The following is a 14,077-nucleotide window of genomic DNA, read 5'->3' as shown; positions in this document are numbered from 1 at the left end:
TGCTGGATTCTCCAACTGGGATGGGGTTATCCTGGTTATACATAAAAATTGGGGATGAGAGGCTGGAGAGCAGCCTCATGAAGAGAGATCTGGGGGTTTGGGTTGATGGCAAGTTGAATGTGAGTCAGCTGTGTGCCCTGGCAGACAAAAGGGCCAGCCCTGTGCTGGGGTGCATCAAGCACAGCATCACTAACCAGACAAGTGAGGTGACTGTCTCACTCTGAGCTGCACTGGTGTGGGCCCCATCTTGAGTACTGTGTGCTGCTTTGGGCACCTCAATATAAGGAGGACATCAAACTGCGAGAGTGTGTCCAGACGAGGGTGACTACGATGGTGAAAGGCCTCGAGGGCAAGACTTCCGAGGAGCGGCTGAGGTCGCTTGGCTTGTTCAGCCTGAAGAAGAGGAGGCTGAGGGGTGACCTCATGGCAGCCTACAACTTCCTCGGGGGGAGCAGTGGAGTGGGAGGTGCTGATCTCCTCTCCATAGTGACCAGCGATAGGACACGAGGAAATGGAGTGCAGCTGCGTCAGGGCAAGTTCAGATTGGACATTAGCAAAAAGGTTCTTCACTGAGAGGGTGCTGGGTCAATGGAACAGGCTCCCGAGGGCAGTGGTCATGGCACCAAGGCTGTCAGAGTTCAAGGAGTGTCTGGACGTTGCTTTTAGTCAAATGGTTTAGTTTTAGGTAGTCCTTCAAGGAGCAGGCAGTTGGTCTCGATGATCCTTATGGGTCCCTTTGAACTTGAGATATTCTATGATTCTATGAGTCTGTGTATCTACACATAGTAAGCTGTATTCTCACACTGTTTATAGTGAATCTCAGATATGTGCCCCTGTTTTCACTCTTTATCCCTTTTTTGTTCAGGGCCACTTTTTGTTCACAGGGGTTTATTTCTATTTCTACTGCACTGGTCTTCCATTGCCGCATAGAAGACCTGACCAGTACATTTAACTCAGTCAAATCTGCCTTCCGGGTGTCCCTTAGGCCTCTCTCCTAAACAACCATGATTCCCTGTCCCTTAATCTGGTTTATCGTATGTGAATTACATCAGTCTCCAGACCTGTGTCACAGGCTCAGCTTATCACAAATGGTGTTTTAGTACCTACAAACATATCCAGGAAGCAGCTGCAGTTTTGTCAGTAATCATTTTCTTACACCATCACACTGCAAGTATAGAATAAATATGATCCCAGAGGTTTTTTTAACACCTGGTGAATTTTACTTCTGTGTAGTGTCCTGATTCCAGACCTGCGCAACAGTTTTGTGTGTGTTTGATGCAGAGCTTTGTTTCATGAGCTGCACAAAAGCCGTGTTTTCTCTTCAGGAGCTGGGAGTTTCAGGTTCAGAGCACACCCACAATAAACAAAGTCATGGAGGATAAGAAGCTCTGCTTTGACAGTGTGTGAGAAAGACATGCTGCACTCTTTTGTAGAGGCCTGTTTTGGTTTTCTGTGGTCAAACTGATCACAGAATCACAGAATGGTAGGGGTTGGAAGAGAACTCTGTGGGCAAGGCCAGTTGCAAGCAACAGAATCCACCCATGAGCAAATGAAGATCTGGATGAGAATGGGCTGTCAGGATAGCGTTGACACGTGAAAGGTCTTGTATACTCTGCTTGACGTGTGGTCTGGAAGAGTAAGCAAACGTTCCTGCAGTTGGAAGGCTGCCTGGGATGACGGGCCATGGGTTGCCTGTCCAGCACAGCTGTGCAAAGCAGCGCGAACAGTTCTGTCGCACATCCTGCTTTGACAATGCTTGTCCCGAGAAAGAGGTCAGCGAAGGCCCTGCTGCCCTTCGCTCTGCCCGGCGTTTCATTGTGGAGCTGTCCCTAAACCAACAGGCTCTGGAGTACCTGAGCCTTGGATACCTGACAGTATAAAAGGTACTTTTTATCCAAAAGGATATGAAGTCCAGGTCAGCTCACAGACCCAAGCTTCTCACTCAATCACAACAACCCACGCAGAACTTCAGATTTTGTTCTCCTCCTTGTTCCTGCTCTTTTGCCAGTAGGAAGGAGCTTGTTAATTGTTCTGTGTTTGTCTTCGTTCCACACTGTGAATCTGGAAGCTGCCTCTCCGTGAGGGACAGAAGCAACCATTCACAGAGAGAGAAATCATTTTACCCAGAGCGACTGCAACTGACTGTGTAACTGGTTGTCAGTGCAGACCTTGGTGCTGTGGTTCTCAACGATGGTTTCTCTCTCCGTTGTTTCGTGGGACTGTGTTTTTTTCCCCAGGGCAAATAAAATGAGATGTCTGGTCAAGCTCCTTCAAACAGGAACTCATAGCCCACTTGGCACCTTTCTGCAGCAGTGCTGTGCCATTCTGGAGACACTGACAGTGTTGCCTGCAGTGTTGCATTGATCTCCCACAGGTTGGGACAGGGGTATTTTTCACTGTTCTTCATTGTCAATGGGATGTCCCATATCAAGTCTTACATTAATTTTAACCTGACATGGCTCAGCCTTCATTGTAGAACTGGTGATTTCTTAATGCTCCCCCAAGCATATATGATCTGACATAATTTGATGTGGCCTTCATGGCTTCTTTCAATAATCGCATCCCACAGGCCAGCAACAGGCTGGATGGGACTATCTGACCCAGAACCTGAAGGTCTTCCTCGCTGTGACTGAATGAATTTTAGCCTCACCTGCATGCAAAGCCTTTCGCTTGCTCCCATACATGCCACATATCTTGCTACTGAAGCAACATACAGGCAGTCTCTGATGATGAAGGTGCCTTCATGAATGAAGGGGCCTACAGGAAGGATAGAGAGGGACTTTTCACAAGGGTGTGTAGTGATAGGACAAGGGGGAATGGCTCTAAACTAAAAGAGGGCAGATTTAGATTGGCTGTTAGGAAGAAATTCTTCACCATAAGGGTGGTGAAATACTGGAACGGGTTGCCCGGAGAAGCTGTGACTGCCCTCTTCCTGGAAGTGTTCAAGGCCAGGTTGGATGGAGCTCTGAGCAACCTGGTCTAGTGGAAGATGTCCCTGCTCATGGCAGGGGGGTTGGAACCAGATGATCTTTAAGGTCCGTTCCAACCCAAACCGTTCTATGATTCTATGATTCATTCTGACTTAGCTCACATACAGAAAGTGCACAAGAGATGGAAGCAAGGACAATCCGCCTGGCAGGAGAACAGAAGCTTTTCCCATGCATGCAGTGATGGAGTTTGAAAAGGAAAAATTCTGCTGGAGGGAAAACTGACAGGGGATGTGAAGGGCAGTAAGAAAAGCTTGTTTAGGTGGAACAGCAAAAAGAAGACTAGGGAGAAGTCCGGATGGTTGGGGAAGGCGCTGATGTCCCCAGGGGGTGACATGGGGTCCAGGGCCATGGGCCAGCTGGGAGCAGCCCCATGGGAGGTCAGGGCCAACGGCAGCTGTTGGTGCCCTTAGGGCTCAGACACAGCAGCCTCCCCTCTAAGCAAGGTGCACCCACACTCCTTACAGGGATCAAGGCTCAGCAGTGCCTCAGTGGCTGTGGGGTGTTGGCAGGCTCTTCTGGGGGACACAGAGCCAGGGTAGGGACGGCGGGCTGGAAAGGGGCATGGCATGAAGGGGCTGGGGCTGAGTGAGGTGGTCAGGCTGCCCTGACGTGTCCTGGAGGCTGGGTGGGCAAAAGGCAGCGGGGAAAGAGGGTCTGGCTGGGTGGAAGTGGTCACTCAGGAGTCTGGGGCTGAGTAATGGTGGAATGGCGTGGAGAGATCAGGAAGGTTTGTAAGGATGAGGCCCTGCATGACCAGACGCCAGGCTCCTCGGTGTTCGCCAGAGGGCTCAAAGAGGCTTTGCTGTTGGGGAGCAGCAAGGGCCATCTTCTCCCCAGGGAATGATGAACCAGGAGGCAAGGGGGATCCCACGGCCAGCCATGAGTCCAGATCACAGCGCAATGTCACGGCTACGAGGCAGGTCCAAAGACAAGCCAGGAAGTCAGTTCACACATCAGAGCTAGGCTCAGGTCCAGTGATCACAAGGCAGGGCCAAGGTCACACTAGGAGTTCTTGGCCAGGCATGGGCACAGCTGTGTTTGAGCTGGAGACTGTTACACCTCTGATGTGGCACAGAGAGGGACTGAAGGACCAGAGCACGGCTTGAATAGAACTCCTGGTCCCATAGGTGTGGGCAGAGTCTCCAGGTGTGGCTGGTCAGGACCATTGAAGGGTTATTAGTGCACTCAGGGCCCTGTCACCCACTTAGGAGCAAAAGAGGTGGTCCTGGAGAGGAGGCCACAAGACTTGAGTCTCAGGTCCATCAGGAGGCAGGCCTGGAGACAGGCACACCTACAGTGTACTTCAGGCAGGGACTGAAGGGCAAGGTTCAGCCAAAGTGGGCTTCTGTTGTGGGCAACCGTCTTGACTTGAGGATTTTCATATAATTTCTTGCTGATTAACATAATATTTCTGTTGTTGATTCAGGTATTGACAAAAAACAATGTAACAAACTGTGAATAAGACATTTAGACCTTTCATCCCCCTTCCCCACACTTTACTTCAGTCCAAAAACTCTCCTTCTCCAGTTCCTAGTTTCAGCTTTCTGGCTACACTCGGTGCTTCCCAGTCCCTTTGATGAAGCAGCAGGCAGTGCAAGAGCTTGGGGTTGCTCCAGAACTGTTTCCATCTGCCAGTTGTTGCTGCTCACCTTTTTCCTGTGCTCTAGTCTGCTCCATGGGTGGCAGTTCCATGAGGATGCCCTTGCTCCAGTGTCGGTCACCTGTGGGCTGTGGTCCCTCTAGGATAACACTGCCCTGGCGTGGGTTGCCTGTGCCTGCGGTCCCTCAAAGATGCCTCCTCTGACATGGAGCACCTCCTCCCAAGACTGTGCCTTCAGCTGTGCTCTCAATAGCATCTCCTTCTACGTGTCTCCTCTGTTTTGTTTCTCCAAACACACCTCGCACGTTTCTCCTGCCACCGTTTCTTAATTGAGCAGAGGTGCCATATGCTCCTCTGACTGTCTGAAGATTTGGCGTTCAGTGAGTTCTTTTCATCCATCACAGGGCCAGCTGCAACCGGCTGTGACTGGCTGAGGACGGTTCATGTCCTGCTCTCACAAAAATCATCCCTAGCACCAAAATGGTGCCAATGCCCAACACAGGCTCCTGGGTCCAGTCGCAGAGGGTGTGGGAGAAGGCTCCTGCTGAGACTGGTCATGCTGTCAGGGTCCTAACATTGCCTGTTTTCAATCCAGGCACTTCAATAGCTGGTAGTATTTTCTGTATATTTATTACTTCTCAATGGATTTATCTTCCATGGTTTTGTCAAGTCTGCCTTTAAAATCACATAAAACTTTATCATCTCCAGCATCCTTTGACCATGAGCTCCATCATTCAGCTACTTGTTTGTTGTCAGCTACCTCTGTGTAGTTTTTTTTTAACTGCATTCTACCAACTTCTTTTAATAGCCTGAAGTTCCTGTGTCAGAAGACATACTCAGTAGTCAGCCTCTGTCATTGTGTCCATATCATCCATGATTTCAGAAACCTCTGCTCTTGAGAACATCACCCCTCTCCTAGGAATTTGGCTGCCTGGGCTCAGGCACATCTGAAGCGATGTCCAGCCCTGAGTCACAGCGCTGTTTGTGACAGAGCTGTGAGGTGCCTCCATGGGGGTCCACATCCCCCTCGCTTGAGAGAAGTATTTAAACTGAGTCTTTTGATTGTGGTCATTGCTACCTTGCATGCTTACACTTGGCCGTGAACCTCACCCAGCTGGACCCTGTAGCGCCACTGCAAGTGCTCATTTTGGATATGAGTAAGAAACTGTTTAAAATGCCATTTATTGGAGAGAACGTGAGAGGGAAAAAAGGGATAGCATGGATAATCTTATGTCCTTTCAGATGGTGGGAACCCCAAGCTGTGCAGCATTGGCTGGATCTTTTTTCAGGGCACAGCACGCTGTGCCTATCCTATACATGCAGAGGTTCACTGGTTCTACTGCCGAAGAAAAATATAATTGTATGGAAGCATGCTGCTTCACTTCAAGATGAAGACAAGGATGTGCCAGCAGCCTCATCACCAGGTGCCAGTCTGGGGCCATCTACAAGTTGCTCCATTATGATTAGCAGGCTAAGTTTATCCTGCAGCCACGTGAGACATTCGATGTAGTATAGGCCTGGAGGCCAAGCGATATGTGCACCATAACATAGCACAGCACAGCACTTGCCCGTGCCTGATCAGGTCAACTTTGGTGCGGGTCACCATCTCCTCAATGTACAACACTCTTCAGGTTAGGACCACTACAGACCCTGACCCATGGACTTAACCTCCAGGCGTGATATTCGACCTGTGGACTTCTCTGGGAAGCACTGCACTGTGGCAGTAGCGTTAGGAGCTGTAGCACTGAACGCCTAATCAGGGAGGACCCTGCCCTGCTGGCCTTGCTGTCACCTGCTGCCCTGGGTCACCTTCCCTTGCCGAGCAGCCTCAACCCTGCCGCTCCTTGACAATCCCCCTTCTGCTCTCTCTTGTCCAGATTGAGGGATTTCTCTCACTAGCCACAGAAACAGAAAACTGAACCACTGCTCCATGTCAAATCCTTCCCAGCCAATATGAAGCTTTCTGTTTGGGAGCTCAGGACAGCTTTTCCCCTGGAGTCCAGGAGGTTCTCTGAGCGCTCGTCCTCTGGTGACCAAGATTAGAGCATACTGCCTGTAAAGTCCTGTGCCTTCAGCCATGGATTTGGTTTGCTTAGGAGAATGTAGGCCTCTCTCGCAAGTCAAATATGCAGAGAAGTGTGGAATGGTATCAAATAACTGTATTCCCCAAAGGGCAGAGAAGATATGTCATCTCCAGCCCTTCCCCAGGTGACCTGAGAAGGAAAGGCGCACAGTCCGCAGAGCACTTGCTGTCCTACGCAGCACTGAAAGGAATGCGATTGCGTGTGGCTGGGTTTTGTTCCACAGACCCCTAGAAGTAGCATATATCCAAAACAACCCAGCACACAGTGAAAATGGAGTGTAGCAGACAGACAGACACCAATTTATTGACACACCAACTTCAGTCATGCCGCCAGGGAATAAAAAGGACTGTTGGACAATACCTTGACTTTGTGGGAACTGGGATTCGCGTTTTTAAACTCTTTTGCTGGACTGCAGAGCTCAGAAGCAGCAGGCAGTGTTTGCTCCCCTGATGGCTGCTCTTCCCTCGCCCCTTTGCAACACCCTCCCTGCTGCTCTCTGCAGAATTGCTTCCCCGGGGGCTGCAGCAATGCACGGGCACAGTTCTAGGCCCAGACGTTGATATGGAGGTGTACATTTTAGTCAACTTTGCTGAATCTGCACTTTTACCTCTCTTTTTAGCCTCTGCGGAGGACATTTTCTCCTTCATAAACCAAATAGCTCTATCCCTTTTACAGTATTTGACTGTGATGTTCTTTTTTTCACTCAGGACACGAACATCTTAAAATGCCTCTGGGCTCTGACCCAATAATATTTCAGTCTTTTTCTTAAAAAATCACTGGGTTCCAAGCCCAGTGCCACTGGTCTATGTTTTCAGTATATCAATCGGAATCATCTGCTTGCACAAAAAATAAAATAAGAACAAAACAGGAACCTACATTAAGCTCCCAAACCTCGTTTTCAACAGATGCCCGTCTTTCAGAAGACTGACAGACATCGCTTCGTAACCCTAGTGACACCTAATGGCCCAGTTTAGAACGAGTCAAACAGTTCTGTTTCACAGTGAGGACGTCAGGTGGACTCCGTGCCTTGAAAAGCTCCCTCGAGTGTAGTTTTAGGAAGCTGCTTACCCTTTCAGCCTTGATTTTCTGTATTTATTTGCTTTAGAGTGATCATCAAGAAAAAGAACGATGAAACAAGAGAATAGCTTTTTTTTTCATGTTGTGTAATAAATACTTCCATAATAAATGTTAATAATTTTATTTTCATCGTGCCTAGAAAGTGCAGAGTGACAGACATGCTTATTTCAGTTTAATAACAGTTTTATAATTGTTTAATAACCTTACACACTCTGCTCCTTAGGACAATAGTTTACATTTTAATCCTGCCTTTTTCTTTTTTTTTTTTTTATGTTACAGCAAAAGTCTGTTGACTGCTTTTGGCTATAAGGGAAGCAGGACATAATGTACACAGTAAACCTTGAAATGGCATATCTCTTGAAATATGTCTTTGCTTGAATATTTGTGTTAACCATAGCGAATCCCTTATGACTGTCTTGGGAAGACCAGTAAGTGCAGTTCTCCCATAGACTTCACAGCAGCTGTGAAAATGTGTTTCCCTGCCACCAGCATCCTCATTTCAGGTTATTTTTTATGCTGGCTTGACAAATGGTTGAGGCAGCTCCAAATACTGCCATGTGTCTCCTTTTTTAAGCACTTTGAAGTGTTGATCTGCAGTTCTGCATGTGTATTCCAGCAGAAGGAAGACTGCTTAACTCAGCAATTAACACTAATAATCTTTTTAATTGGGTAAAGTGTAACCTAAAGCACCTTCCCTCTAAAGACTGTGAAATAGGAAATGACATCTCTAGGGGATTATTACATCAAGAGGCAACAAGAAATATTTCCTCTTATGATTCGTGTGGGTGTTAGAGAGCTGAAGCAGTCCACCTTTGAAGAAAAACACTCTTTGCATGTTTTTGAAGTTATATCTCTTGGGCATCACCTCGATATATTTACTGAGGACACTTAGAAGGAAACCTTTTAAAACTGTCTGGAAATGCAATAGCAAATTAAAAAAAATTTAGTTATTGGATATGCCATATGGAGATAAGCTCAAGGTAAGAATTGGAGCTGTAGGGTTTACCTTGCTTCAGTTCAAAATTTAAAAAAAAAAATCTTAAGCTGTTTAGTGACTTCATATATGGGTGCATTCCGGTTTCAAAAATAGGATCTAAATCCTAGTGTAAACTACTTCTGTCAATAATCACTACTCACTGTATCGTACATTTCAGGTTATGTGGTGCAGTAATGCAGAACAGGTAACAACGTGTTTAGTCTGCAATGCTTTTATTAGAATAAATAGAAGGACCACCGATTAACATTCACAAAATCAATGCAATGTCACTGGAATGAAGATGGGAAATTGTATCAGTCAGGAAGATGTTGTATTTGGAGGTGATGATTTATGAAGAAATGGTAGACCTTCTGTATACTCTCTCAGAACAAAAGCATTCCTGGAAAAAGAATGCTTTGCTGAAGTTCAGAATTTCAGCTGCAGGTTGTCCAGACGTCAACTCAAGGATGGTTGCCCGGCAAGTTCAACAGAAAGGAACAGGGTTATTCTGAAAGCTGTGTTTATTCCACAGAACTCCTATAGAGACATCAGATTTTCAGTAGCAGTGGCAGGATTTTTCACAAAAATCAAAAGAGTGGCCCTGTCTCTCAAGTTATTCAATGGCAATGGGAAATATTCCTAAGCTGCCTCCTGAAATTCTCATTCAGTCCTGATGTAAGTCCTGAATACAAGTTGTGTGAGCAGAAATACCTGCACCGAAAGATCTGAAAAGGCGCACACTGCTTCAAGAATAGCTCCCTAGATATGAAGGCTGTCCACTTGGAGAAAATGTTGAAGAGATGAGATTATTCTACAATGCTATAGTGAAGGAGATCTGTTTCTGAGTGGAAGGCAAGAGTTATTTCTAGCTCTTTTTATCCTTAAGGAGAATAATATTTACCAAACAACAGGATGATGTTGGTTGGATTGTGTTTGATCAACAAAAGGAAAGGGTGGTTAGCCCTAAACTCTTCAAACTCAGAGGAATCTTCGACGTCTCCCACCACACCCTCGGAGCCTGCCATCTCGGTGCCCTCTTCAGTGACTTCCATGTACGCCCCATGGACGGCCTGAGACACCTTCAGGCTCTCTGCTGAAGAGATGCCAGACAGGTTGGCCGAGGGGCTGAACAGGTCAGTCATACCCAAGGCCATTAAGACAGATGTGAGGTTATATTTTTCCTTGATCTTCATGCGCGGGAGGTACACTTTCACTCTCTTCTTTTCCATCACATTGGGACTGGTCCACTCCGTAAGTTTTTCGAAGGTGATTTTGTTCTCAAGCTGCAACGAGAGGCAGGGAATAAAATGCCTGAGACAAAAGTACAATGGCCCTAACAGCTATATTTATACCACTTGTTACTATTTTTTGCCATTTACGTTGTGTACACAATAGAACTGATACTTATTCTGAAACATATTTGTTTATCCAATATGCTTCCTCCTGACTATGGCCTATATCTCATCTGCCTTGATGAAATTCTCCAAAACTTTGTCATTTGATGATTTCTTTGTCAGATCAAGGCTTTCTTTGTGAAAATGCAGTTCTTGAAAGCATCATTTCAAACGGGCCTCAAAGCTGTTCCTCCTGGAACATATTTTTATTGATCCCTTACTTCAGCTTAGTTCCATTCTAATGCTACTTTTCCATTTCCCTTTCGGTCAGCTCTTGGAATGATTTCCTTATCCCTTCCATTTTTTATGGTATGGGCAGCTGGCTGAGAAGGGACAGCAAAAGGTCTGACGGCAGCCAGGTCCCGCTGATTCCCCTGCCGGGGCCGTACCTGCTCCAGGCCAGAGACGTCGTCGGGCAGCAGCACCAACATGCTCAGCTCCCCGCTGGCGAAGGGAAGCTCCAGGATCTTCACTTTCTCTGCAGCCACCGCTGCCACTTTGAAGGTGCTGTTCTGACACATCATTTGCACAGGTCTGCTTTCTTGCTGCAGAGACAGAAACGTGAGACAACGTGACCGGGGAGCAATTTTTTCTTTAAGCAGGCAAAGGTACAACTGTCCTGGCCAGAAGCTGTGTCCGTGCCATCCTACCTCTGTCACATTGAAGGGCACTTCCTGAGTGTGTTCTTCTTTAAACGCCGTCTTCCATATCCCCTTGAAGTAAATGGCGTTCACAAGGGCCAGCGCAGTGTCAAGATCAACGGAGCCCGACACGAGGAAATCTTGGATCTGTCCTTTAAGGAAGAAGCAGGGCAGAAGGTGGTGAGATACATCTCCTTTGGTGTGCACCGATGCCTGCAGTGAAGGGCTTGGGGGTGGGGGGTGCCACTTTGTGGTGTTTTGTTCTCATAGCGATAAGCAACCTGCTTTTGCTTGACCCACTCTTTCTAGACATTGTGAGGAGAGGAAGACAAGGGTATAGATTATGGTAGGTAGGGGAAAACATCTGCTACCCATTTTTCAGTCCTTACCATTTGTCTCTTTCTCCACCCAGGAGTTAATGAGCTGTCTTGCTTCCTCCGCAGCTGTTTTGAAGTCCACTTCTTCCAGCCCTGCTTTGTAGAATTTCTTTGCACACTTCAGGTATCCCTGTAAGCAGAAGGATTGCAGTTGTCAGACTGATGAGGGCTTGAAAACGTATGAATGTGAAATGCGAGATTGTGAAATGAGGCAGAATGGTAAAAGAACAGTGAACTTTTACCCCTGTGTTTTAACATCTCAGTCACAGCTGTCTGCCTGTAACCGCAGCTTGAGGCTGGGCAAGAAAAGCTACTTCACTTAGGTCTGGCATCTTTTTTTTTTTTTTAGGTCAGATTCTAAGTTAAAATTATGAAATATTTTCTTCATTTTAGCAAAACCACTCTCAGTTTCACAAACATTTTTTAGGTCAGACAGTGTTTATTTCATTCTCTTGGTGCCCAGGTTTTATTTTGAATACTGTGTCATTACATTCTTAGATTTCAAAAGCAAAGCTGCCTTTCACTGGGAAGTTTTGATATTTGGCTCTGGAAAAATCCGAATTTCAGTCTTCATGCTTTCAAGTCATAAAATGCATTTCTTTTCCCTTAAAATTACATTTTCCACTAAAGATTATTTTCTAGCAAGTGAACAGCAACCTTCACTGCTCTGTGACTGTTGTAACGTGGGGATATTTTATGCTGTTATACTTTTGCCTGGCCTCCACCCAACAGCCGCAGGAAGGTTCAGACTCTGACCCAATTCCCCTCATGGCTCACAACCACCTCTCCATCGACAGACAGTGGGCTGCTGGTGGTGGTGCCTCTCCAGGGTGGAGTCACAGGGGCCTTTACGGGGCATCTCGCTGAACTCAGGTCACAGTCCAACTCACCGGAAGAACGGGGTATGTTTTTTCAATGTAGAGTCTGTCAGCCATCTTGAGTGAGTATGTCGCATTCGGCCCAGCAACGTCTGAGAGAAGGTCCTTGAGTGAGTTGTGGATGTATTCAGAAGTGCCACACTGAGGTGATGACAGGAAAATAAGAAAATATATTGCATTAGCTTCTTCTTATCTATGAAATAAGACCCTAAAGGATTGTCCTTATTAGTTAAGAGTCATGCTGCAGTGGAGTCCTCCCCTACAGACATAGGGCTGTCACCTTTGGGACAGCAGGTGCTGTGGTGGTGGTGCGTTGGACCGACAAGTTCATCCTTCTCGAGATAAGTCCCCTGAAATGTGCTTTTTTGAAGAGTGCAGTTGTGTTCCTGTCACTGAGACATCTGGGCCCTTCTCTGGCCAGCACCTTCCTGCCCTGCTTTGGAGTCTCTCCACTGCAAGTCTGACTGCTCTACCCTGGCTCCGGGTGCTGAGCCCCTTTGACGTCCTGTCCCCCGGCAACGCTTGCCCGGGAAGCCACCGTGGTGCCCAAAGCATCCTGCCCCACGCCGTCACTTCTTCTGCTGCAAGGTGTCCAACCTGCCTTCTTTCCCTGTTTTTTAACAAATAGGTGAGCTGCACCCTCCTTCCCTCCCTCCACGGGTCTCCTTGGTTTGAGAGCATTACCATCGTTCTTGACAGGGTCTGAAACTGCCAAGAGGAGAGGCAGAACAGTTGTAGTTTTGTTCTGAGGAGAAAATAAGACAGAAAGGGAGATCAAGTTACTTCTCTACCTGGGAGTCAGTAGTGTCTCCAACGCCTGTAACGTTATCAAAGTGAAGAACCTGCAAAAGAAAATGACAGTGATAGAAATGACAAGCATGACAAAAAGGGAATTTGAGATTTACACACGATGCTTGAGGTAAAGCTGTTGGCTCAGGAAAAAAAGTGCTACCTGAGAGCATAGATGAACTAAAAATTTACAAGTGAGCTTGCAATTGGTTTATGCTCTCTGTGGCCTTCTTGGAAACTGTAAATACCACTGTTTGCTAAGGTGATATTTTTTCTAGTGAATGTCCAGAAATTAACTAATTTAAAATTAACTAATTATGTACTGATAATAATATTCTGTCTTACTCTCTTCCTGGGATTTATATTTTTTATATATTAAAAAAAAAAATCTGATTGCATTATCTGGAAGATGTCAGAATTTAGAAAAAAATCATATAATAAAATTTGCAGACTGGTAATCCATTTTGTTATTGTCCTTGGGATGTTTTTTTGTCCTAAGTCAAAACTAATTGCCCCTTATAGTGAAAAAATGTATCTTTTTTTTTTAATTTTCTGTAAATAATTCTTGATCCAGTTCTGCATTCTGTAACTTTGGCTTATTTCTTGTGTCTTAAAGCAGGCGAGAACCTCATCAGTGGATAATATATTTCAGTGATGTTACTTAGAAGGAGCAACAAGCACAAGCAGAGGTCACTTTACACCCATGTAAGTAATTTACCTTCTCCATCTGAGATTGAGTGTTACCTCTTGCTCCCAGATAGACCATGGCCAGGGCTGAAATGATGCTCAGAGGGCAATAGAGGATGTTCTCGTTGGCATGGTGGATTTTCAGCTCTTTGAATACATCAAAACAAAATTCTGCGTTTGCTGCACTGATGGAGCCCATTGTGAAATCGGTGTTGTCTAAAGCAAACAGAAACAGTCTGACTTATTATGATGAAATATATTAATTGTAGTTCAAGAAAGTCAGTGCACTCGAACCACTGGACTTGGTACACAGGGTTTTTCTCAGCAAACAGAAGCCAGGGGTGTGGATTTAAAAGGCAGACATGCTTTTGCATTTATGAGCAATTAAAATGCTGGATAGCTACCAGTCATGCATAAGCTGGTGATTCTTTTATTTGACACTTGAGTTCTCCTTCTCTGTGCTTGTATACCATATTGTTGAAAATATTGCCAGGAATATTAGTTACCTTGAAAGAAGCTCACTAACAGTCTTTTCTCATCTCTTAAGGAAAAAAACACACACAGATTTTTCTCAGAATCTTCAT

At 46.1% G+C, this 14,077-nt stretch overlaps 1 protein-coding gene across 1 annotated transcript; it reads right to left on the bottom strand.

The window, feature by feature from the left end:
• Positions 1–9,608: 9,608 nt before the first annotated feature.
• LOC104331187 (ovalbumin-related protein Y) lies at positions 9,609–13,692 on the bottom strand. Its single transcript, XM_009936472.2, has 7 exons — positions 13,525–13,692; positions 12,809–12,859; positions 12,030–12,158; positions 11,152–11,269; positions 10,772–10,914; positions 10,511–10,666; positions 9,609–10,010 (listed from the first exon to the last, which is right to left on the bottom strand). The coding sequence occupies exons 1-7, from the start codon at positions 13,690–13,692 to the stop codon at positions 9,609–9,611; spliced, it is 1,167 nt and encodes a 388-aa protein (XP_009934774.2).
• Positions 13,693–14,077: the final 385 nt, after the last annotated feature.

Source organism: Opisthocomus hoazin, chromosome 3 (genome assembly GCF_030867145.1).
Source record: "Opisthocomus hoazin isolate bOpiHoa1 chromosome 3, bOpiHoa1.hap1, whole genome shotgun sequence".
NCBI classification, from domain to species: domain Eukaryota; kingdom Metazoa; phylum Chordata; class Aves; order Opisthocomiformes; family Opisthocomidae; genus Opisthocomus; species Opisthocomus hoazin.
This window is presented reverse-complemented; position numbering and strand designations above follow the sequence as displayed.

Excerpts from the sequence above, each read along its gene's own strand:
- LOC104331187 (XM_009936472.2), bottom strand. The coding sequence starts at position 13,692 with ATGGGCTCCATCAGTGCAGCAAACGCAGAATTTTGTTTTGATGTATTC. Across the intron at positions 12,860-13,524 it reads CTCAATCTCAGATGGAGAAG|GTTCTTCACTTTGATAACGT; the intron begins GTAAATTACTTA and ends TTTCTTTTGCAG. Across the intron at positions 10,667-10,771 it reads TGCCCTTCAATGTGACAGAG|CAAGAAAGCAGACCTGTGCA; the intron begins GTAGGATGGCAC and ends CTGTCTCTGCAG.